At 29.8% G+C, this 24,191-nt stretch overlaps 1 protein-coding gene across 1 annotated transcript; it reads right to left on the bottom strand.

Annotated features, from left to right (window-relative positions):
• Nucleotides 1-6,884: 6,884 nt before the first annotated feature.
• LOC131618235 (protein ATAF2-like) lies at nucleotides 6,885-9,201 on the bottom strand. The gene is made up of 5 exons (XM_058889500.1): nucleotides 8,779-9,201; nucleotides 8,420-8,685; nucleotides 8,037-8,183; nucleotides 7,626-7,934; nucleotides 6,885-7,429 (listed from the first exon to the last, which is right to left on the bottom strand). Exons 1-5 carry the CDS (start codon nucleotides 8,954-8,956, stop codon nucleotides 7,163-7,165), a joined length of 1,167 nt encoding a protein of 388 aa, XP_058745483.1. The 5' UTR covers nucleotides 8,957-9,201; the 3' UTR covers nucleotides 6,885-7,162.
• Nucleotides 9,202-24,191: the final 14,990 nt, after the last annotated feature.

Genomic DNA, 24,191 nt, shown 5'->3' with positions numbered 1-24,191 from the left:
ACACGGGTTTGTGCTCGGGTACGACGATTTTTTTAAACTGCGGATATGGGGACGGGTACTATAGTACCCTTTTCAAACCTTGCCCATTGCCATCCCTAAATATAGATATTAAAACCAAGGATTTTATAATAATGTCTTCAGATGAAAGTAAATTTTTTTATGTTTGTCACTGTAAAACCGCCAAGGAAATGTGAAATTTTATGGAAAAGATATATGGATTTTCTCCAAGTATCAAACAAAAAAAGATGAACACACAAGACGAAGAAGATACAAATATTAGAATGATGCTTTTCTAATTTTAGAAATATAGTAAGTTTTGTTAGAAATTGCTTTACTAACAAATATCTAAGAATTAATAATTGAAAACTCAATCCAACTCTTAAATCAGTATATGGGAGTCTTCATGAATTTCAGGAAAAATCAAGAAAGAAGGAGATCACAAAGAAGATGAAAGAGCTTATTAAACTACTTGAAGATGAAGCAATCCAAACTGAAAAATCACCATCCTCATCATAATCTTATCATACAACACATGTGTAATCCTTCAAAAGAACATACTCATTAGTTAAACGATCCCCAGAAAATTCAACATCAAATGAAGGATCCCCTTGATCAAGGAACAACAAAGAAGATGAGGAAGTTTCTTCAACATTTGAACAAAGAAGAGAAAGAGAGACATCAACCTCGGGGAGAAATATGAAAGAATCATCTTCCAACGAAAAAGATAAAATATACTCAAAGTCATCCAACAAGGGAGATACACTTTCAAGTTTGGAAAATAAAGATCTCAGAAAAAAGAAGTCTCCACTATATCAATGCACTAATTATGATATTGACATCAAATGTGAAACCTTAAGTGACTTGCAGTTATGCTTTGCAGCTTTAAGCTTTAATGATTACTTGAGGAAGTTGTACAAAGCATCAATATACTCTAGAAGTATACAAAATTTATAAAAGGCTCTGATCTCGAAGATGAACGATGATAGAAATGTCAACTGTTGTGATCAAAGCAAAATATTTGAAAATATCTCAAATTGATGATCTGAAATGATCAATTGAATGAATAAGCCTGTAATGGACTTATCTATTTGTGGATTTATCAATGCATACATAAGAATATATTGTAAGGTGTTATTCCCTTTTTGGGAAATAATTGTCAAGATTTCTTGACAAGGAGGTAAAAAATATTTTGAGAGTGAAAATAATCAGGGAATCTGATTAAACCTTTAAATTATTTATTTTAAATTTTCACTCATTAAATTTAATTATTTCTAACCCATAAAAGTGAGTCCTTTTAGTGTTTTCTAGCAAAGGGGTGTTGAAAAGTAACAGTTGAGGGTGTTGTAAAGTAAAAAAAGATAACATAAAGCCCAACAATGCATAAAGAAAGTTGAGCCAAAAAAGCCTAACTGATTAGCACGTTATGCTAACCGATTAGAAAAGCTTGAAACACGTTTGAAGTTCTTTGTGAAATGATCCTTTGGATTGGTTGCATTTTGCAAAACAACAACATGGAAGAAGTGTTCAAAGAGTTCTAGTTGATCTAGCTTGCTAAAGCTATATGGAAGTGAAGAAGGAGCGTGCTGCTTGACATCCTGCCCTTGTGAATCTGAACTTGGCTGCTTTATTTTGGAATCTAATCAAAGGTTAGATATGATTTTATTGTCATTAAGTTAGCAATATGACTATATGATTTGTTGGATAGTTGTGAAGATCAAATAAATTTTAAAGAGATTTAAATATGAATTTCTAGGAGCTCTATGAAGAAATAGCGTGCATTGTTGGGCTTTATGTTATCTTTAATTTGCAGGATCAGTCAATAGACCACCTGTATTGGATGGTACCAACTATGATTATTAGAAAGATATGATGGTTTCCTTTCTCAAATCCAATGATAACAATACTTGAAAGGTTGTGATTAAAGGTTGGAAACATCCTGTGATCACTGCACAAGATGGTACAACAAGCGTGAAACATGAAGCTGATTAGTCCAAGGATGAAGATAATGAAACTCTTGGAAACGAAAAAGCCTGGAATGTTATATTCAATGGTATTGACAATAATATGTTTAGACTAGTCAACACATGTATTGAAGCTAAGGAAACTTGGTAGATTCTCAAAAATGTTGTTCATGACAAACTTCCAAAGTGCGTATGTCAAGGTTAAAGCTCTTCACAACAAAGTTTGAAAATTTGAGAATGATGGAAGATGAATCTATATCTGAATTTCATTCGTCTTTGTGATATAGCCAACCACTCATTTTCCTTGGGAAAGAAGATGTCTGAAGAGAAACTGGTTAGAAAGATATTCAGGTCTCTACTTAAGAAGTTGGACATGAAGGTTATAGTCATTGAAAAAGCTCAAGACTTAAGCAAAATCAAAGTTGATGAACTCATTGACTCTTTACAACCCTTTGATATGGTTATAAATTATATATTAGAAAAGAAGAACAAAAGTATTGATTTTGTATCCAACACTGATAAAGATCAAGATCAAGGTGAGAAGGATATTGAGGAAAACTTTTTAGATGCTATAGCTTTTGTTGGCAGAAAGTTCAACAATGCTCTGAAAGATCTGGACAGAAAGTGGAGGATAAATGTCTTAGACAAGGTGAAAGACATTAGTCCCCAGAGCAAGAACAGAGATGAAGACAAACCTAATATGCAAAGGAGCAATATGCTATGAATCTGAAAGGTTTGGTTATACTAAAACTGAATGTCCTTTTTTTTTAGGCTTAAGTAATCAATTAATCTTTGTAAGTTAGAGTACTTTTGTTTTTTGTCCCTAAAGTTTTTTGATAAAGTTCTTAAATGTTGAATTTCATTTGATTTTAGTTTCTAAAATTAAAATTCGCAGAAAAATCTACAAGTTTTTCATAAATTTTTCTACAAATTTCTTGCGAATTTTAAACTTTATATTATAAAAAAAAGATTTTAACAGAGATTAATTTTTAAAAAAAAAATAAGGAACGAAAGTCAAAAACACATAAACTTACTTGAACCAATTGATTATTTAAATTTGTATTTTATATGTAAAATCCACTATCACATTGGATCACTACCATTGACTTTAAAAGAATCACATGAGAGACCTTAACATTAATACTTAACCAAGATTTCTAACTCATGGTATACTTAACATATCAACAATATTTTTCCCCAAGTTTGATCCTTGGCCCACCATATGAATTATTTGCTCATTCTTTTCTAACAAATTAAAGAACATATAATATTTTTTTGTCAAGATTTTATAATGCTTGTTTTGCTTTTTTTTAGTAGTTTGTTATGCTCCCCACTATATATCATAGTTAGTTACATCATTTAAGATAGAGCAACACATTATGTACCTGACTTTATCATAGTCAATCAAGTTTGACCTCTTTTTTCAAGATAACGTTTATTCCCAACTCCCATAAATGAACTCATTACAAAATTGTGCCAGCATAGACTCAATCACTTTTTCCACTTAAGTGTGTAATTCTTTGTAAAGGGTTTCTTCGTATGGTTAATATTTAAACGAAACAAGAAAAATCAAAATTTCCAATAAAAATTCTTATTTTTATAAGCAAAGTTTATTGAAGTTTATGGAGCAGCGTAGAGTAAACCTCTCATCCACAAACGCCATGCAGTTGCAATAATCACGAATCTAGATCTACACTAATAACACTTCATCCATTCTACCATGAGTGATTTAATGAACTATTTTTCACACATTAAAAAATAGATAAAAAAGAGAAAATATTGTTTTTATTAAAGTATCTCTTAGTATTGGAAATGATGAAAGTAGTACTTCTTCCTTGAGTGACATATTTGAAATAATATTTTGTCTCAAAATAAATGAATTATTTCAATTGTCCATACACTTTTTCAATTCTAATATCTTATTAATAGGATTTTCATCATTTCCAATACTCTCTTTGTCTCGTAATAAGTGTCTCATTTGTACTTTTTTTATATCTCAAAATTAATGTCTCTTTTGAGTACCAATGCAACATTTATTATTTTTTTCCACTAGTAACTTTCACGTTTTTCAACAACTCCACTACATATAATAAATAAGGATACTTTAGTAAATGACATTAATTTTATCATAAAAAATGTCTTATTTTTTACTTTTTCTTTTTCTCAAAATAAATATTTATTTACAATACTAATATAATACTCCCTCCGTTTTTTATTATAAGTCGTTTTAGAAAAAAAATTGTATTTAAATATATGTCGCTTTACAATTCCAATGAATAATTAATGCTATTTTTCCTATTATATCCTTAAATATTTATTATTCTCTCTCCTTTCAATTATATAAATTTATCTTCCACATGTCATTAATGAAAGATAATTTTGTAATAACCTTCATAATTTCTCATTTTCATTCAACAATTATTATTTTTCTTAATCTGTGTGAAAAGTCTAAAACGACTTATAATAAAAAACGGAGGGAGTATTTATTATTATTTTTCAGTGTTATATTTAATTTTTTACACTTTTCAACTACTCCACTTATTATAATTAATAAGAATACTTTAATGAATGATATTCATTTCATCGTTATAATCAAATGATCTAATTATTTTTAAAAACCATGCATAGTTTAAATAAAATACTTATTATAAGATGGATGAGTAATTAATATTGGATTAAAAATTGAAAAGAAATTATTTATTCGGTAACAATTTTATTTTACAAATGAGTTAAGTTGTAGTATGCTTCATACATAAGCCCAAAACTCCGACCTAATTTCTAATGGCTCCAAACTTCTCAATCCAAATGGCAGAGATAGTGGCTTGAATTGCCCTCATTAAGTTCAACAATACATGGTTAGTGGCGCTCCCCAAAGAAGATGCTACCCAATCCTCACAATATCAAACTTCCACATCATATTAAAACTCAAAATAGTTAAAAGACATCGCACCACTGTAAAATAGTTTTACATTGTCATCCAATAGAGAGTCATTAATTTATCATGTCAATAAAATATTTTTTAAATAAAAGACATCGTATTAACAGTATAAAATAGTTTTACATTGTCATCCAATAGAGAGTCATCAATTTATCATGTCAATAAAATATTTTTTAAATAAAAGAATGCTTTAATTAAATACATGATTGATTGATAGGGTAAAAGTGCATGACCCATTTTTTCAAACTGAAACTCAAAATAGTAGCGCACCTAGTCTATTCCTAATAACATCTGCTGTGACACATACAAGGACTTCATTCCACCAAACACAGTACACAATTTGTAGATGATAAGCCTAATGAAGTCAATTTTATCTGTAGTAACAAAAATATACATACTTTTAGTTAAGTATACAATTTCGACATATATTCTTCAACTGCAAAGGCACTAAGCTTTGATTTCTAAAAGATAACAACTAATTTTGAGTTTATTTCCAATCAAAGCTTGTTGCATTCTAGCACATTAGAGAGATAATTCAAGATGTGTTGACCAAAAAGAAACTCAAAGAACAAATGCTCCATCGATTCATCTTCCTTGTGACACAAGTCTCATATCTATGGTAATGACAACCTATTTGAAAGTCGATATTCTCATATCCAAAATAGGCATTGGAAAATTGGAAGTTCGGGACAGAGACCTCCCGCTCATGTGGCTTTTGAAATATCGATTCCATGTTCATTTCTTGTAAAGGATTACTTATCACCTGAAACAACGATAATTTTTTAGAATCAATTCTATTCGTCGTGATTATCTGAATAGATCAAAATTAATTCTACATCTCTAAAAATAATAAAATTTATAAATAAAAAATACTTTAAAATACAAAAGGAACACGTTAGAGTACTTAACCAAGATTACTAACTCAATTTACATTTTCTTGATACCCAAGTTTGATCCTTGGCCCACCATGTGAATTATTTGCTCATTCTTTTCCTACAAATTAAAGAACATAATATTTGTTTGTCAATATTTTATAATGCTTGTTATGCTTTCTTTTGGAAGTTTGTTATGCTCCCCACTATCTATCATAGTTAGTTACATCATTTAACATAGAGCAACACATTATGTACCTTAATTTTGACCACTGTTTTTTTAAGATAAAGCTTATTCCCAACTCCCAAGAAGGAACTGATTACAAAATTATGTCAATAATAATATAGATTATGTCATTTTCAAACACAATTGCGGTCGAGGACGAGGCATATGTTTTCAAAAAATCTCATTTTAAAAGTATTTTTCTTAAGGACGAGGCATGGTTTTAAATTGCGGTCAAAGTTGCAAGTGTTGCGGTTGCGCTCAATGAGGTTGCTGGAATGCGTATTGTGGCGTGAATATGTATTGTTGGAAAAAGAGAGAAGAATTACAAAATACAATCAATAACGGTGCGCCTATATCTTACGGTGGGCGATCCAACTTCAAATGGCCAGAGTGATGCTTTCAACAATACAGTGGCGCGATCAAACATTTTTGCTAGAATTACAAATCTGATCAATCGCCTAATCGTGGCACACCTACATAGCACAGCGGCGTGATCCAGACATTCAGCCAGCCAAGCAATAGCAGCGCTCCCCAAGGAAGATGGCGACATGATCCTCACAATACCAAACTTCCGCGTCAGATTAAAACGCAAAATAGTGGCACACCTAACATCTGCTCTGACAGACACAAAAACTTCATTTCCACCAAACACCATTTGTAGATGATAACCCTAATGAAGTCAATTTGTCTTCACAATGATTACCTTATTTGTATATGAGTAACAAAAAAATACATACTTTTATTTAAGAATACAATTTAGACTTATATTCTTCAACTGCAAAGTCACTAACTATGATTTCTAATCAAAGCTTAAGTTAGTTTCCAACCAAAACTTGTTGCGCTCTAGTACGTTAGACAGGTAATTCAAGATGTGTTGACCAAAAAGAAACTCAAAGAGCAAATGCTCCATAGATTCATCTTCCTTGTGACACAAGTCACACATAGATGGTAAGTGACAACCTATTTGATATAGATTATCATCTGTACAGATTTTCCTGTGCATCAGTTTCCAACAAATCTAGCATGATATTAATGAATGAATCATTTGATCAAGTCATGTTTCTTCATTTGCAATGCCCTTGCTTGGTTTTCTCACCTCAAAATTGTATCTTCTTTTGATTGAAACCGTCCTTTGTGTTGGTGCTCGTCCTTTGTCTTGACACATCTATTTGTGACACGAAGATGAACGATTTTGGTTTTTGTCTCTTCTTGGTGTCGAAGAACTGGAAATTTCGACAGAGCTCATCTCCAAAGATTTACCGGCAGTTGAGTCACAAGAGGATGCCTCCACTCCCCCAAAATCGTCGTAATAGGTACTTTCATGTTCGTCTTTGCTTTCATCATTGTTAAAAGATAGAACACGAGTACATCCATATTCGCCCGAACTAGGATTTTCAAGATACATTGTTGAAGTATCAAGAAAATTGTGTAACTGTAAAGTTTTAGAATCGAAACATCAGTATATGAAGAAAAAAAAAGTGCTTTGGAATCTATTAAAGAAAACACCAAAATCACCTAGCATTGCAAAAATGTGGCAAAACTCATGTCAGCACAATGGACGGTTCATATGCAAATGTAGGTACATAAAGTTCCAAATATCATTTAGTCTTTGAACAATATATATTTACCAGCGGCGTAGAGACTATATCAACATCTGCTTCGCTGCTATTATAGTAGGCCATTCTCAACGACTCAGACTCGATCAACATTGAGTTGATGAACTTATCTTCCTCTTCAATTGTTTCAAACGAACTCTGAAAGTCGATATTCTCATTTCCAAAATAGGCATCGGGGAATCGGAAGTTTGGGACAGAGACTTCCGGCTCGTTTTCAGAGATTAAAGATTGTTGCGTCGCGAAGGGAAAGTATCTGTCTGCCTGATGCGGCTCTTGAAATACTGATCCCATGTTCATTTCCGGTAAAGGATCACTTATCACCTGAAACAACAATAAGTTTTTAGAATCAATTCTACTAGCAGTGAGCATCTGAACACGTCAAAATCAATTCTACATCTCTAAAATCAAGAACGCATTGCTTACATCAGGAATTCCTTCGACCGTTTCTCGATTTTCATAGTCAGAGCTCATGTGTCTGCTGGGCTCCCCTTCATCACAGACCATTATATCAGCTTCCTCTTCGGGCTTTTTCTCCGCTTTCTTCATCAAGCGGCATAAAACAAAAGTCCTCTACAAAATTTTGCAAGGTAAACACAAACACAAATCAAGCCAATGCATCAAAATCAGAAACTTGTAATCTTCAAATTTCAGAACAAACATTCAGATAGGAAAAACATCAAAAAAACTGAAAAAATACACACATTCTCATTCCATTTCTAGTAACTAAAGATGATATTTTTCAGGAAAAAAAAAGTGACAAATAATCAAAACATGAAAAGTTAAAACATTCTAGTACCAAAACAAACCTGATCATCCTCAAAGTTGGCAGCATGATACTCATGAATAACCCAATTGGTCTTCACACCAGGAACCCGACCTTTATAATAAACAAGAGTCTTCTTAGTCCCAATAACCTTATCAGTCCCTCTAACCTTAACATTCCTGTCATTACCAGTAGCCTTCCAAAATCCATATTTTGTAGCCCGGTTAAACCTCTTGCTCTTAGCATATTTATAATCACGCGGAGACAGAAAAAACCACTCAGGATCATCAGATTTTATCACAGAAAAACCTGAATTAAAAAAAAAAACAGAAACAATAAAAAAGATTACATTTTTATCACAAATAAATGATGGGTTTTGTATGTTTTTGAATATTTACTTACCTGGTAACTCCCATGGTTCAAACTTGCAAACATCAACTTCAGCTATAACATTGTTGACAACCGAAACATTACCAAGTAGTTTGTTTCTGAGGTAGTGGTCAACAAGCTCTTGGTCTGTTGGACGGAATCTGAAACCAACAGGAACAAAACTATGAATGGGAAATGAACTTGTTGCCATTAGTTTTGGTTTCTTTGAAGCTTGTTTTGTTTTGCAATATGACAAAAAAAAAGGACAGTGTGAGAGAGATGAAAAGACACAAGAGAGTGGTGGTGTTTGAAATGCAGTGTGGTTACAGAGGTTTGGAATTGATCATGTTCAGAGGAAACTTTTTGTCTTTGCTAAGAAATGATGGATGAAAAGGAAAACAATATGAGAAACTTTCTTTGTATTATCTGTGTTGTTGCTTGATAATGGGCTAGTTTGATCACAGTCCCTATTTATAGAAGTTTTGAACAATTTTTAACTATATAAACTAAATTAATAATATAAATAATGTGTCATCTAGTCCTAATTATAAGAAAGAAAGAAAAAAATTTAAAAAGCATCCAATGAATTTGTTTCTATAATTTCCTTTTATTTTTTGTGTTTGTAAAAAAATATTTTTGTTTTTATAGTGAAATTGTATAATATAATATATGGTTAATTATTTTTTTAATTAAAATAATGTGTATTAAAATAAAAGATATATCACTCAAGCATAAGGTGTTGAAATGAAAGTGATAGAGTTTCTCTTTGTGTGTATCAATCAAGAAGTGTTGGCAACATTGTATTTGGGAACTATATTCCAAGTGGTCCAATATATATTTTTAATCTTGAAGACAAATTAAATTAGTGGTAATAATTAATGATATATATATATATATATATATATATATATATATATATATATATATATATATATATATATATATATAATAAATGCACATAGTAAATTGTATTTAAATTTCATTTTTAGACTAATATAAAATATTGCGTTTCTTCTATAAGTAGGTAGTTTACATTTGTTCATTTCACATGTATTAAGAAAATACTATAAATAAATAAAACATAATAATTAAGAATATGCATGTAAAATTAATTTAAAATGTATTAATAGTACATTTAAAAAATATTTAAGTAAGTTGTGTTTATATTTTGATATACTAGTATATTTTTATTTTTTAAAATTAAAAAAATATCATTTGTGTATATGTCAATGTTTTTTAATTTTTTTAAAAATATTAAATTACATACCAAAATATAATTTTTTAAGTTCTCTCCCAAATTTTTGAAAAATCAACTTGCTTGTATTAAAAAAAATTAGGTGATTATAACCATCAAAGTTTGAGTGTTAAAACATGTGTTTATAGTATATTTAAACTAAATCTCTACCAATTAGATCAAACTAAATTAACTTTCTTATTTCTCCTTTATTTTGCATATTTAACCATTAACATGACATGTTACAAAGTTGAATCATAAACATTATTAATAGAACTTTTGTCTTAACATGGAAAGGGAAAACAAGAATAGAGTCAATTTTCAAGTCAATAGAGTATGAGAGAAGACACTTTCTTATTATATTGTGTGAAAATGGTTATATAGAAAATGAACACTTTTAAGAACTATTGTCATTTTTAGATAAAACTTAATGAAGTGGATTTGCTTGTTCCATGTATTTACCGCGTAAGAATTTAATTATTATGAGAAAAAGAATCTTCATCACTATCACCACTCAGTTTCCACGAAATTCACATAAGGTTACTCTTGTACTATATTATTAAACTTTTCATAATCTGTTATCAGTCTCTATCACGTTATAAATTATGTATAATAGCTACATATACTAATTATGGGGATTTATTATTGGTTTCAAATCATTTGTCTATTTGTTTATAAAGAATTCTTTATGTATTCCTTTTGTTTCTTTCTACTTGTTTTCTTTAAGTATTTCATATATTATTTTTAAAGTTTAATTAAATACTGTTTATTGATAATATTTTTAAATATTTAATACAAAGAAAAATATATAAAATGAAATGATAATTACTTATTTAAATTATAAAAAATAATAAAATTTATTAATTTCATTGGTATGTGTCTGTAACATTAAAATGGCAAGTATAAAGGAAATAAAAAAAGAGTGAATTTTTATGGTAAAAGAAAACAATTCATGCAAGGACTATTTCTGATTGTCAGTGAGCGCGTTTGTTTTGTCCTCTCGTGTAGAGTGAGATATGATGTAATATTTATAAATTTATATTTAATAACTACATCTTATATTATTGTTTTTTTCTATAAAAAAAGTACTACCATCTTCTCTATATACAAATCCTTCTTCAAAATTGTAAAAAAATCTGTCTACCCAAAGAATCTTATACTTTTTTAAAAAATATTTTATGAGTTTGATATTATATTTGATTTAATAGTTATTCATGTAAGTATGTTCAATACACTTAATTATAACAAATATTTATTGTAATGCGGAAGCTAATTAAAAATAATTGTATTTGCAAAAATATATCAATCATAATCTTTTAAAGAAAATTTAATATGGTTGTTTTCGAATATGACCTCTTAATGGTGATTCAGAATCAGGTTTGATTGCCCGATATCTTCAATCAATTATAAATGTGTTTATCATATCTCAATTATATATATATATATATATATATATATATATATATATATATATATATATATATATATATATATATATATATATATATATATATATATATATATATCGTCATGCATTAGACTTAGGCCAACATAATCAACCTGGTCATCAACTATTTCAACTCGACCTTGTTCTTATGGATAAATCATCAATCGGGGCAAGCTCCACTAGGTTTGAGCTAAATTTAATCCATTCAAGATTCGAACATTGAAATAAGACGTGTACACAACCTCTCAAGAATGAGACATGTATGGAAGAATTGCTTTTCGAATGCATACCAAGAAATCAGACATGTACATAGCCCTTCAAGCATGAGTTGTGTAAGGGCGAAATGTTTTCCTAAGACATACCTAGAGATCGAACATGTACACAGCCCCTTAAGCGTGCGTTGTTTAAGGGTAAAATGCTTCCCCAAAACCGATTAGCGATTCTCGCATGTGCCTCAAAGCATAATCGTTTTCGCGCGAGCTTGCTCTAATTTTCTAGATACAACAACCTCATATCGTGGTTGACCAATATCCATTGGTCACTTGACTGTTACATTTTTCCTAGATATGATGATGGTCAAACGTCTTGAAAATAGGAGTCACTCATGACATATCTCCTCTTCCTAGGGCCCTAATAAGGTATCCTTAAATGCAGTCGTTCTCTGCCATCAAATCTGATAAATAGGTTTTCTCATTTTTCTCATCTCTTCATTCTACCTTACAAATTTTTAACAAGTACCTTTGCGCCATTCTGCCCTTTCAGTCCTAAACCTTCAACAAAAGCTCACGATACTAGGAAATACCATATTTCTTATGTGTTTTTTCTTTCTTATTTTTTGGTATTTATTCGAGAGTATAACTCATTTGTAAGGGTCATCAAGCCCCAGAATGATGCCGAGATGTGCAAGTTGTGGAAAAAATGTCTATTAAGGTCAAAACGGGGCACGGGGAAAGTATATTGATTGTTCCTAGAAATGGAGCTCTCCGGACTTAGACTAAACTATTTCCAAATATTAATGAGTTTTCACATGAATGTGTGGATGAAAAGAATTTGACTTACACCAGCCTACTACTAACTTTGAATGCCATGGCGCTTATGCAATAAGCTTTGGTGGAAACATAATGCACTAAATGAAAACTTTATTAATGGAAATAAGATGTATTTCGTTAAAGCTTAAAGGACCACAAACCTAGTCGGAGAAAATACTCGAGTAGGAAAAGAAGACATCACTCTGTTATAAATTTATTGAAATAAAATTTAAGGTGTGTGGTATTCCACGACCTCGAGTAAATGTTTCATGCTAGATATTTTAGTAGATATGCTCCCTCTTTAGTGTAGAGCTAATCCAAAATTTTCCTGCATGTCTTAATACAAACTTATCTTGTTACTTCTCGTTCATCTCTTCATCAAACTCCTTAAGACCAAGTCACCTTTATTAAAGCTTATTGGTTTTAATTTGGTGTTAAAATTGTTTGCGGCTCTTAACTTTGCGGCATATTGAATTATATGTCTTGGATTTTTATTCTCGTTAAGTAGAAACATGTCTTATGTCATTATGGTTTACGAGATGGACTTATTTGATAATCTTGATCAAAAGAATATATAAGTGACTTCACTAGTGCCATCATATATGATCCGTACACAAACTTAAAATAAAACTCCTAAGGTAGTGACTGAGGTGTGGCATGATATTTCCATAGTACTCCATTAAGTGCTTCAACTCATTCTCCTATTGTATGGTATATTATTTTTTTAAACCTGTTGAACAAATATATGGCTGACTTCACTAGATGGTTAGTTTGTGGATGTTCTCCCATCGATAAAAATAATTTTGATGAATTTCGATAAAATATCAATAATTTTAAAAAATCAAAATTTTACATTAATGAACAATATAATAGAAAATTTCAATCCAACAATAATTTTGTAAAACCTATATTCATTGAAAGATTATTAAGTTGCATCATATTACTCAAATACTACACCGATGTAATTGGATAATTCTCCTTTTTATTTTAATTAATAATTCATTTTGTCTCTTAATTTCTATTTATTTTTGCTTTAAGCCCCACTAAAACAACATTGGATCACATTTGAATAAAAAATAATCACAATTGAGTTTGAACTATATATCTTCTCAAAAAACTTTAATACTATCTGTTCCTTTTTAAGTGTTTTATTTTAGAATATTTTTTGTTGGATAACTTGTATTCCAAGTTATATACAAATTGAGAAATTAAGAGGGAAATCAAAGGCAATTCTGAGAGAGATGTATTATTAGAATTAATAATATACAAGTACATGAGAGAGTGGTATTTATAAGACCTGGAAATCCATAACTAACTAACTAACTAACTAACTAGTCATAATAGCTAAGTTGTGATAGTTTGCTTGTGTTGCAAGTCAATCTTTAATACTTAATTTTCAATCTTTATTTACTAACTTGTTCTCTTAGGAAATGGTACATCCTCTATATGTGTTTGTTCCTACCATAGTTCATAGGGTGGTTTGCCAATTCAACTGTTGACTGATTGTTCACAATCAACTTGATTTTCATAATGTCATTTACATGTAATTCTTCAAGTAGTGTCTCTAACCACAATGCTTGGCATGCAACATAAGAGGTTGCAACATACTCTGCCTCACATGAAGATAAAAACAAAGTTCCTTGCTCTTTAAACTTCATGAAATTTGTGTTTCTCCAAGAATAAACAAATAACTTGTTGTGCTCTTTCTATCATTTTGATCACAACTCCAATCTGGGTAAGAATAGTCATACATTTTGGCGTTTATTCTAGTGTTTTATTGATGAGGCATAAGTATCTTGTGGCCTGTTGTTCCTCTAATGTATTTCATGATTCTCTTTTATGCAAGTAGATTACATAACCATGGTTCCTCCATAAATATGCTAACCAATTACATATTATGACAAATATTTGGTCTTGTGTTGCAATGATATCTTAAAAAGCCATTGATCTGCTTGTATAACGTGTCAACTACCAATTCATCATTTGATTCCTTCTTCAACTTAATATTAGTTTCCATAAGGATAATTGTAGGGTTGCAATTGCTCGTCTTGAACTTCTTTAGGATGTCTTTTTCATATTTCTTGATATGAAAGAAAACTTCATGCTTGTGTTAATAGTTTCCATTCCTAAGAAGAATGCCAAATTTCCCAAGTCTAACATTTCAAACTCATTCCATGCTTGCCTTAAATTATACTAAATCATCTTCATTAGAACTTGTGGCCAATAGATCATCCACATAGAGACATAGGATGACTTTGTCTTACTTGTTTAAGCCTTTCATATATACTTCATGCTCTAATGTGCACTTTTTGAAACCTAAATTAATCAAGAAGCTATTAATTATGTTGTTACATGCTCTAAGTACTTGCTTCAATCCATACAAAGATTTTATCAGCTTGTACAACATTTATTCCTTCCCTTTTACCTCAAAACCTGGTGGTTGCTTCACATGGACTTCTTTTTCTAAAGGTCCATAGAGAAAGGCTGACTGTTCATCAATTTGGCGCATCTTACAACCTTGATATGTTGCAAAGGCTATAACAAATCTAATTATTTCATGCCTGGTCATTGTGCATAAACTTTATTAAAATTGATCAGTTGGTTCTAATTCAACCATCATGGCTTCTTTGGTCAAGTCACCATTGTCACTTATAGATTGATTAGGAAATATTTCATAAGAACTAGATCTAACTATTTGCATTTTGGATCTTGTTGATCTCCTCACTTCTTGAGGTTATGCAGACTCAGTCTAAATTTCTTGGTCATCTTGTCAAGTGGTTCTAATGTGGCTTGAACCCTCCCTCACCTTTTTGCATTGGACTTCTAGGAATAACCAATTCCATCATTTGCATTCATCAAATTCCACATCTCTATTAATCACTACCTTATACTCAATTGGTGAGAATAATTTGAAATCACCAGTGGAATGGTAACCAACAAAAATCAAGGCCTGACTACTATCATCTAGCTTCCTTTTGAGTTGCTCATGTACATGGGTGCAACATATAAGCCAGAGATCTTGAAGTGTCTGACACTTGGTTTCAAGTCTGACTAGGCTTCACAAATGTCTTGCTGCTTAACTTATTTGTTGGACATATATTGATGATGTAAACTAAAACTAAGGTACCTTCATCCTAGAAATGATTTTACATTTGCTTTTGATTGAGCCTGCTTATTTCCATGATCAAAATGCTCATATTATTTCTCTTAACAATGTCATTATGCCGAGGTGTGTAAGGTGCTATAAATTTATAATTAATTCCTTATTTCTTACAAAACTAAGCAAATTCAGTTGAGGTGTACTTGCCACCACCGCTAGTTCATAGCTTCTTGATGACACCTTCAACTTGATTTTTAACTAGCATCTTGAATCTCTTGAAGTTGGTGAATACTTCACTTTTCTTCTCCAACAAATAAATACAAATATATCTAGTGAATTAATATATGATAGTTAAGAAGTAACAATTACCACCTAGTGACTTTACTTTAAAAGGGCCACACACATCTGAGTGCATAATCTCTAACTTTTGATGTGACTTCATTGGCAAGTCATGTTTGAATTACCTTCTTCCCTGCTTGGAAATGCAACACTCATCACATAATTTATTTGGATTTTTTATTATGGAAAGTCCATACATCATCTTCTTCATATGAGTCTCAAGTTGAGACTCTTAAAATTGAGATGGTCGTACTATGAAATCAAATCCAATTCTGGTCTTCAATTGTGATATGTGCAAGACATTAAAGGTCTAACATATTGATCACAATCTTGAATTTTATGTTGTTAGATAGAGGTTCCCTCAAGACCAACTTGGAACTTTCATCAAACACCTTGAGCTCCTTATCTTCTAGCCTCATTGTATAAATTTCTTTTCATGCAATTATCTTAAGCTTATCATATTTTGTTGTCATTGAAGAAACATAAAAAACATCACATATCATTGCTTTTTGTTCATCCTAATTCTTAACAAGAATATTTCCCATCTCTTATGATGTGACCATGTTATTATCTACAAATCTAATGGATCTTCTTATTGATTCATCAAGCTTGATGAACCAGCTCTTGTTTCCAGTCATGTGATTGATGCACCAAATGTCAAGGTACAATGTATTGGTTTTGTCTTGAATTAAGTGTGTGTTGGCCATTAAAATGGCCTCCTTAGAGTCACTAATTTCTGCAAGTTCAAATTGTGCTACACCATTGTCATTTCTATTTGATTCTGTGTTGAAGTAACAGTCTCTATCATAGTGTCTAAACTTTTGATGACAATAATATCTGGCTTCAATCATCTTAAATTTTTTATTGTGAAAAGCACCATTTCTGGTTGTCTCACATTGAATTATTGAATTATTGCCTGCACCATCATCATTTCACTTCTTCTTCCATTTTTATTTTCATTTGTTAATCGTTGAAGAGTCTTTTTTCATTTTCTTAAAGAACTTAGCCTGCAAAGCATGTTTAGCTACTTTCTCAAAGTTTCTCCATTTTAGCCTTAACTCATGAGCTTCAAGAGATGCTTGCAATACTTCAAGTTTCACCTCAGATAAATTTTTGGAGTCTTCAATGGCCACAGCAGAGTGATCGGATTTTAAAGCCAAAGCTCTTAGAACCTTCTCCACTTTATGCAATTCAATTATATTTTCTCAATACAATTCCATTTGATTGGCCAACACCATCAATCTTTAGAAGAACTTTGCAATTACTTCACCATCATTCATCTTTGTGTTCTCATATTTTTTTCCTCAAATATTGCACCTTGAGCTTCTTTAATTTCCCATCTCCATAAAACTTCTTGAGAGTATTGTTGAGATATTATTGAGATTGATATATTATTGAGATATTAGATATAGTATCAAATATAATCTAATCTAATAATATCAAATATAATCTAATTTGTGTAAGCCCAAGCTCAATCAAGGTTATATATAAATAGTCATAGTCTGTATCATTATTTGTACACACCATTATAATTCAAGTGAATATAAATCCTTATTTCCTTATTTTCTCTCTTTCTCCCCTCTCTCTAAAAGTGTCTCACACACTAACAAGTATCACATGCATATTTGGTCGTTTCTTGCTCAATTATCTTCTTAAATATATTCAAATCTACACATTTATGGATAAAAAACAAGTTCTTTGCACCTCGGTAGCATTCGTCTCTAATGCAAAGAAATCATCATTCACAATTTCATGAACATCTTGAAATCTGAATATAAGTTTCATCAATGTGCACCATCTACCATATTCTTCTCCCTTGACCAATGGTAGATTGATTGGGAATTTAATTGAGGGTGTACTTCCATTTTCCATGGATGGAAGTTGAAGATCAAACTGGTGCTCTTGATACTAATTTTTTGGATAACTTATATTCTAAGTTATTAACTAAATTAAGAGAGAAAATCAAACATATGTTAGTCTTTTTCGGGGTTTATTTTGATCCTTTAACTTTAAAAAGTTTCATATTGGTCCTCTTCAAACATATGCTAGTCTTTTTCGTCTAATTAGCAACAAATTTAGCCGTAGATTATTGAATTTTTCTATTGCTAGTGAGACGAAAAAGATTAACTTAATATATTTTGAAGAGCTAAGAGAACATTATAAACTTTTTTGAAGTTAAGGAAAAAAAATAAACCGGACAAAAAATTATATTAAGTCCAAAATTTGTTATTAGTATTTCCATGTGTAAAAAGTTTAAAAATAAAATAATAAAGAAAACACATTAGAGTAATTAACCAAGATTTCTAACTCTATTTACTTACTCTTATTCTTGATGCCCAAGTTTGGTTCGTGGCCCCTCCATTTGAATAATTTGGTCATTCTTTTCCTACAAAAGCACAATATTTCTTTGTCAAATTCTAATGTTTGTTTTGCTTTATTTTGGTAGTTTGTTATGCTCCCCACTATCATAGTTAGTTACATCATCTGATGTAAAGCAACCCATTATGTATCTGACTTTATTATAGTCAGTCAATTTAGAGTTCCTTTTACAAAATAAAGCTTATTCCCAACTCCCATGGATGAACGGATTACAAAATTGTACCAATTTTAGATTGTGTGCGGTTTTTAATTCCTCATAAATGGATTCTACATTCCTTGTGGTTCATATTTAAAAGAAAACAAACAAAAAAAAATTATTCAGCCTGATTTTTCTTCATAATGATAAATTAATACATTCAAATGAAATGAATAAAATTAATTTGGATTAGTTTCAAAGATTGGTTAAGTTTGCATAAGAAATGGAATTAAATAAGCTACAACATTAATTTTTTTTGTTCAATTTGATTAGATTATCAAGTTCTTCAATTGAGTTATATATTGTATTTAATAAAGATAAATTACTAAAAAAAAAAAAAAAAAAAGGAGATACATAAATCTAACTAGTCCAACAATTAATAAAAACAAAAGTTACACGTACTCGATTTATATCTTTAAAAACATAAATAAGAAGTAAAACTCATCAAATATCAAAACAAAAATAAAATTTACATCACAGTAAAAAAAATTATTTAATTGAGATATATATATATATATATATATATATATATATATATATATATATATATATATATATATATATATATATATATATATATATATATATATATATATATATATATATTTAATTTTTATATATTTTCTAATTTCAATAAAACTATCTATCATTTAAGAAAATTCTTTGTTTTGGAAAAGATATTAATGCCCTTATTATTTTTAAACTTGATAAGTGGATGTCTTCTCCATCTAGATTTCAATTGTTTTGTTCTCTACTCATTTTTTATTGTTTTGCTTTTAAGCTTTTGATCAACTCATAAAGTGACTTTTAAGTTTTGGTCTTGGCAACCACATCATTTTTTCAACTTCACACTCTTCCTTTCAAATCATTACTTTCTTGGTAAGAACTTCTACTTTTTTTTTTTTTTTTGTAGAATAAAGTTAGATTTCCTCTTCTTGTTGTAAGTGTATATAAAAACTAGATCTCCTCTTTTCTTTTGATTTTGGAGTATAAAGTTAGATTTCTATTATCTTGCTTATTGGCTCTAAAATTATATTATATTTATATTAATTAATTAATTTATGTATTAATCATATAATATTTTTTTGTGATAATGAAAGATATTATGAGCTGGATTAATAATTAATATAGAATATTATTTTTCTTACAACATTAAATATTTAAATATTATTTTTAATTCATAATATTTTTAATTAAGTTTTTTTAACTACGACAATTTAAGATAAAAAAATATTTTATTATGTTTTTTAATGGTGAAATTTGATAATATATCGTATAAGAAAATTCATTGTTTTGGAAAAGACATTAATGTCTTTATTGTTTCTAAGTTTGACAAGTGGATGTCTTCTCCATCTAGATTTTAATTATTTTGTTCTCTACTCATTTTTTGTTGTTTTGCTTCTACACTTTTGATCAACTCATAATGACTTTTTGGTTTTGGTCTTGGTAACCACATCTCATTTCCAACTTCACACTCTTCCTTTCAAATTCTACTTTTTTTTTTTTATTTTGGAGAATAAAGTTAGATTTCCTCTTTTTGTCATAGGTGTATATAAAACGTAGGTCTCTTCTTTCTTTTGATTTTGGAGCATAAATTTATATTTCTATTATCTTGCTTATAGGCTCTAAAATTATATTATATTATATTAATTAATTTATGTATTAATAATATAATATTTTTTGGTGATAATGAAAGATATTATGAGATGGATTAGTCATTAATATAAAATATTATTTTTCTTACAACATTAAATATTTAAATATTATTTTTAATTCATAATATTTTTTATTAAGTTTTTTAATTACAACATTTTAAGATAAGAAAGTATTTTATTATGTTTTTAATGGTGAAATTTGATAATATATTGTATAAGAAAATTTATTGTTCCGGAAATGACATTAATGTCCTTATTGTTTCTAAGCTTGACAAGTGGGTGTCTTCTCCATTTAGATTTCAATTATTTTGTTCTCTACTCATTTTTTGTTGTTTTACTTCTAAACTTTTAATCAACTCATAAAGTAACTTTTTGGTTTTGGTCTTACTAACCACATCCCTTTTTCAACTTTACATTCTTCCTTTCAAATCACTACTTTCTTGGTTACAACTTCTACTTCTTTTTTTGATTTTGAAGAATAAAGTTAGATTTCCTCTTTTGTTGTAGGTGTATATAAAACGTAGATCTCCTCTTTCTTTTGATTTTGTAGCATAAAGTTAGATTTCTATTATCTTACTTATTGGCTCTAAAATTATATTATATTTATATTAATTAATTTATCTATTTATTAATCATATAATATTTTTTTGTGATAATGAAAGATATTATGAGCTGGATAAGTCATTAATAGAAAATATTATTTTTCTTACAACATTAAATATTTAAATATTATTTTTTATTAAGTTTTTTTAGTTACAACATTTTAAGATAAGAACGTATTTTATTATGATTTTTAAAGGTGAAATTTGATAATCTATCGTATAAGAAAATTTATTGTTTTGGAAAAGACATTAATGCCCTTATTGTTTTTAAGCTTGACAAATGGATGTCTTCTCCATCTAGATTTCAATTGTATTTATTCTCTACTCATTTCTTATTGTTTTGCTTCAAAACTTTTAATCAACTCATAAAGTGACTTTTTAATTTTGGTCTTGGTAACCGCATCCCTTTTTTCCAACTTCACACTATTTTTTCAAATCACTACTTTCTTGGTTACAACATCTACTTTTTTTTTTTGATTTTGGAGAATAAAGTTAGATTTCCTCTTTTTGTTGTAGGTGTATATATTAACTAGATCACCTCTTTTCTTTTGATTTTGGAGCATAAAGTTATATTTTTATTATCTTGTTTATAGGCTCTAAATTTATATTATATTTATATTTATTAATTAATCTATGTATTAATTATATAATTTTTTTGGGATAATGAAGGATATTATGAGTTGGGTTAGTCATTATTATAAAATATTATTTTTTTTACAACATTAAATATTAAAATATTATTTTTTATTCATAATATTTTTTATTAAGTTTTTTTAATTACAACATTTTAGGATAAGAAAGTATTTTATTATGTTTTTAATGTGGAAATTTGATAATCTATCGTATAAGAAAATTCATTGTTTTGGAAAAGACATTAATACCCTTATTGCTTCTAAGCTTGACAAGTGGATATCTTCTCCATCTAGATTTCAATTGTTTTGTTCTCTATCCATTTCTTATTGTTTTGCTTCTAAACTTTTGATCAACTCATAAAGTGACTTTTTGGTTTTAGTCTTGGTAACCACATCCTTTTTTCCAACTTCACACTCTTCCTTTCAAATCACTACTTTCTTGGTTACAACTTCTACTTCTTTTTTTGATTTTGAAGAATAAAGTTATATTTTCTCTTTTTGTTGTAGGTGTATATAATAACTAGATCTCCTCTATTCTTTGATTTTGGAGCATAAAGTTAGATTTCTATAATCTTGTTTATAGGCTCTAAAACTATATTATATTTATATTAATTAATTAAGCTATGTATTAACCATAAAATATTTTTGTGATAATGAAAGATATCCTGAGTTGGATTAGTTATTAATATAAAATATTATTTTTCTTACAACATTAAATATTTAAATATTATTTTTTATTAAGTTTAAAAAAAAATTCTGTCAAAAAAAAAAAGATAAAAAAAAATTTATTATGTTTTTTAATGGTGAAATTTGATAATCTATCGTAAAAGAAAATTCATTGTTTTGGAAAAGACATTAATGCCTTTATTGTTTCTAAGCTTGACAAGTGGATGTCTTCTCCATCTTGATTTCAATTATTTTGTTCTCTACTCAATTTTTGTTGTTTTGCTTCTAAACTTTTGATCAACTCATAAAATGACTTTTTGGTTTTGATCTTGGTAACCACATCCCTTTTTCCAACTTCACACTCTTCCTTTCAGATCACTACTTTCTTGATTACAACTTCTACTTCTTTTTTGATTAGGATAATAAAGTTAGATTTTCTCTTTTTGTTGTAGGTGTATATAAAAAGAAAATTTCTTTACTGACCCCTGCCTTCTTGGTCACCTACGGCGAATTTCTCAAAATGACCCTCTACTTCGAAAATGCATCTCCGAAGTTGAAAAAAAAGAGTGTTTTCGGATATGCATTTCCGAAATCACCTTTTTTTTACGTAAAAAATATATTTTGGAAATGCATTTCCGAAAACAGCATTTCGGAAATGCATTTCCAAAAAAATGTGCGTTGTTGCTGTTTAAACAGAACAACCTCCCCCCAAAATCATTTACCCTTAATCAGTCGAAAACCCAAAATTTCGTCTGAACCAGTTGTATAACCACCAAAGGCAAATTCAAAGACCATCAAAGGCTACTCCAAAGGCTCTTAAACTACTTCTAAAGCACCTCCAACAATATCTCAAATCTGTAAGTTTTCTAAACTTTTAAGGCTTACTTACAGTTTTGGTCCCCCTATTTTCTCGGATTCACGAAATTGGTCCCCCTATTTTAAATTTAAACAGTTTTGATCACCTTATTTTAGATTTAAACAATTTTGGTCCCTCTTTCATACTTTTTCACTTAAAATTAACGATATTTTCACTTTTTAAATGACAAATTACTTGTAAAACATGACAAATCATCGTATATAAACTTATTATTGAATTTCATAGATAAAAATATGAGTTAAAAAATAAAAAATCTCATCGATTTTCTTTGAAAAAATATGAGAGGGGGACTAAAACTGTTTAAATATAAAATAGGGGGACCAAAACTGTTTGAATTTAAAATAGGGGGACTAAATTCGTGAATCAGACAAAACAGGGAGACAAAAATCGTAATTTAGCCAACTTTCAATTTAGGATTGAAATTGATATTAGGGGTGTTAGAAATTAGTATAGTGTAGTTCATTTAAGTTATTACATGTCACTGGTGTTATTTAGATAGGAAAATTGAGATTTTGATGCACTTAGGGCAAGCTTTTGGGTTTTCTACAAAAATGGTGTCGCATGGGGGGTTTCAAAAGTGCATTTTCGAAAAGACCTCTCTCACCAGTTTTGGAAGTGTACTTCCGAAATATACTCAGAAATGTGTTTTTTTTTATTTTCTTGATTGTTTCGCATTCTTATGGAATTCAATTTTTTCAGGAAAATGGCAGATGGCGGCTACACAGGGACGGGGTCGAGTACGAGTACCCGTCCAGATGGATGCGCCCGAAGCCTCATCTGGACCCAGGAGTCGGCTGGCTCGGGTGTCACCTTCCCGTCAGGAAGAGGTACGGGAGGACGAGGAGGAGGTGAGATACCAGGAGGCGGACGAGGAGATACCTGGTGGTGATCCTCCGCACGGGGAGGAGGAGGAGGATGGCTTCACGGGGGGTCCTAGGGACACTTCCGTGCTGATTTCCTACCACGAGCACGTCGCTCGACGTGTCTGAGAGGGATAGGTAATTTTTTTAATTTAACCAACTTTATTATTTAACCGTTTTTTATTTAGATTTTTATTTCACATTTTCTTCACGCTCTAATTAGCAAACTTTTTGTTTTTGTTTTTGTTGTAACAGGAAAGGCCAGCACTAAAAATTGTGAACCACGCGCGGAAGATTTATGATATCTTTAATAATGTGGTGACTACTTCCGGGCTAGGTGGGTTGTGCATGACCGGGTATACCACCATCAGCCACGGCATGCAGGGGGGTTTTGTGGAGCGGTGGCATAGGGAGACGTCTTCTTTCCACTT

The sequence above is a fragment of the Vicia villosa genome, linkage group LG7 (assembly GCF_029867415.1).
Source record: "Vicia villosa cultivar HV-30 ecotype Madison, WI linkage group LG7, Vvil1.0, whole genome shotgun sequence".
Lineage (NCBI taxonomy): Eukaryota > Viridiplantae > Streptophyta > Magnoliopsida > Fabales > Fabaceae > Vicia > Vicia villosa.
This window is presented reverse-complemented; position numbering and strand designations above follow the sequence as displayed.

Bases quoted from the DNA above. Each gene is read 5' to 3' on its own strand.
- LOC131618235 (XM_058889500.1), bottom strand. From the start codon at position 8,956: ATGGCAACAAGTTCATTTCCCATTCATAGTTTTGTTCCTGTTGGTTTC. The intron at 8,184-8,419 runs GTTTGTTTTGGT...AAAATTTTGTAG, and splicing joins CCAACTTTGAGGATGATCAG to AGGACTTTTGTTTTATGCCG. The intron at 7,935-8,036 runs GTAAGCAATGCG...TTGTTGTTTCAG, and splicing joins CGGTCGAAGGAATTCCTGAT to GTGATAAGTGATCCTTTACC.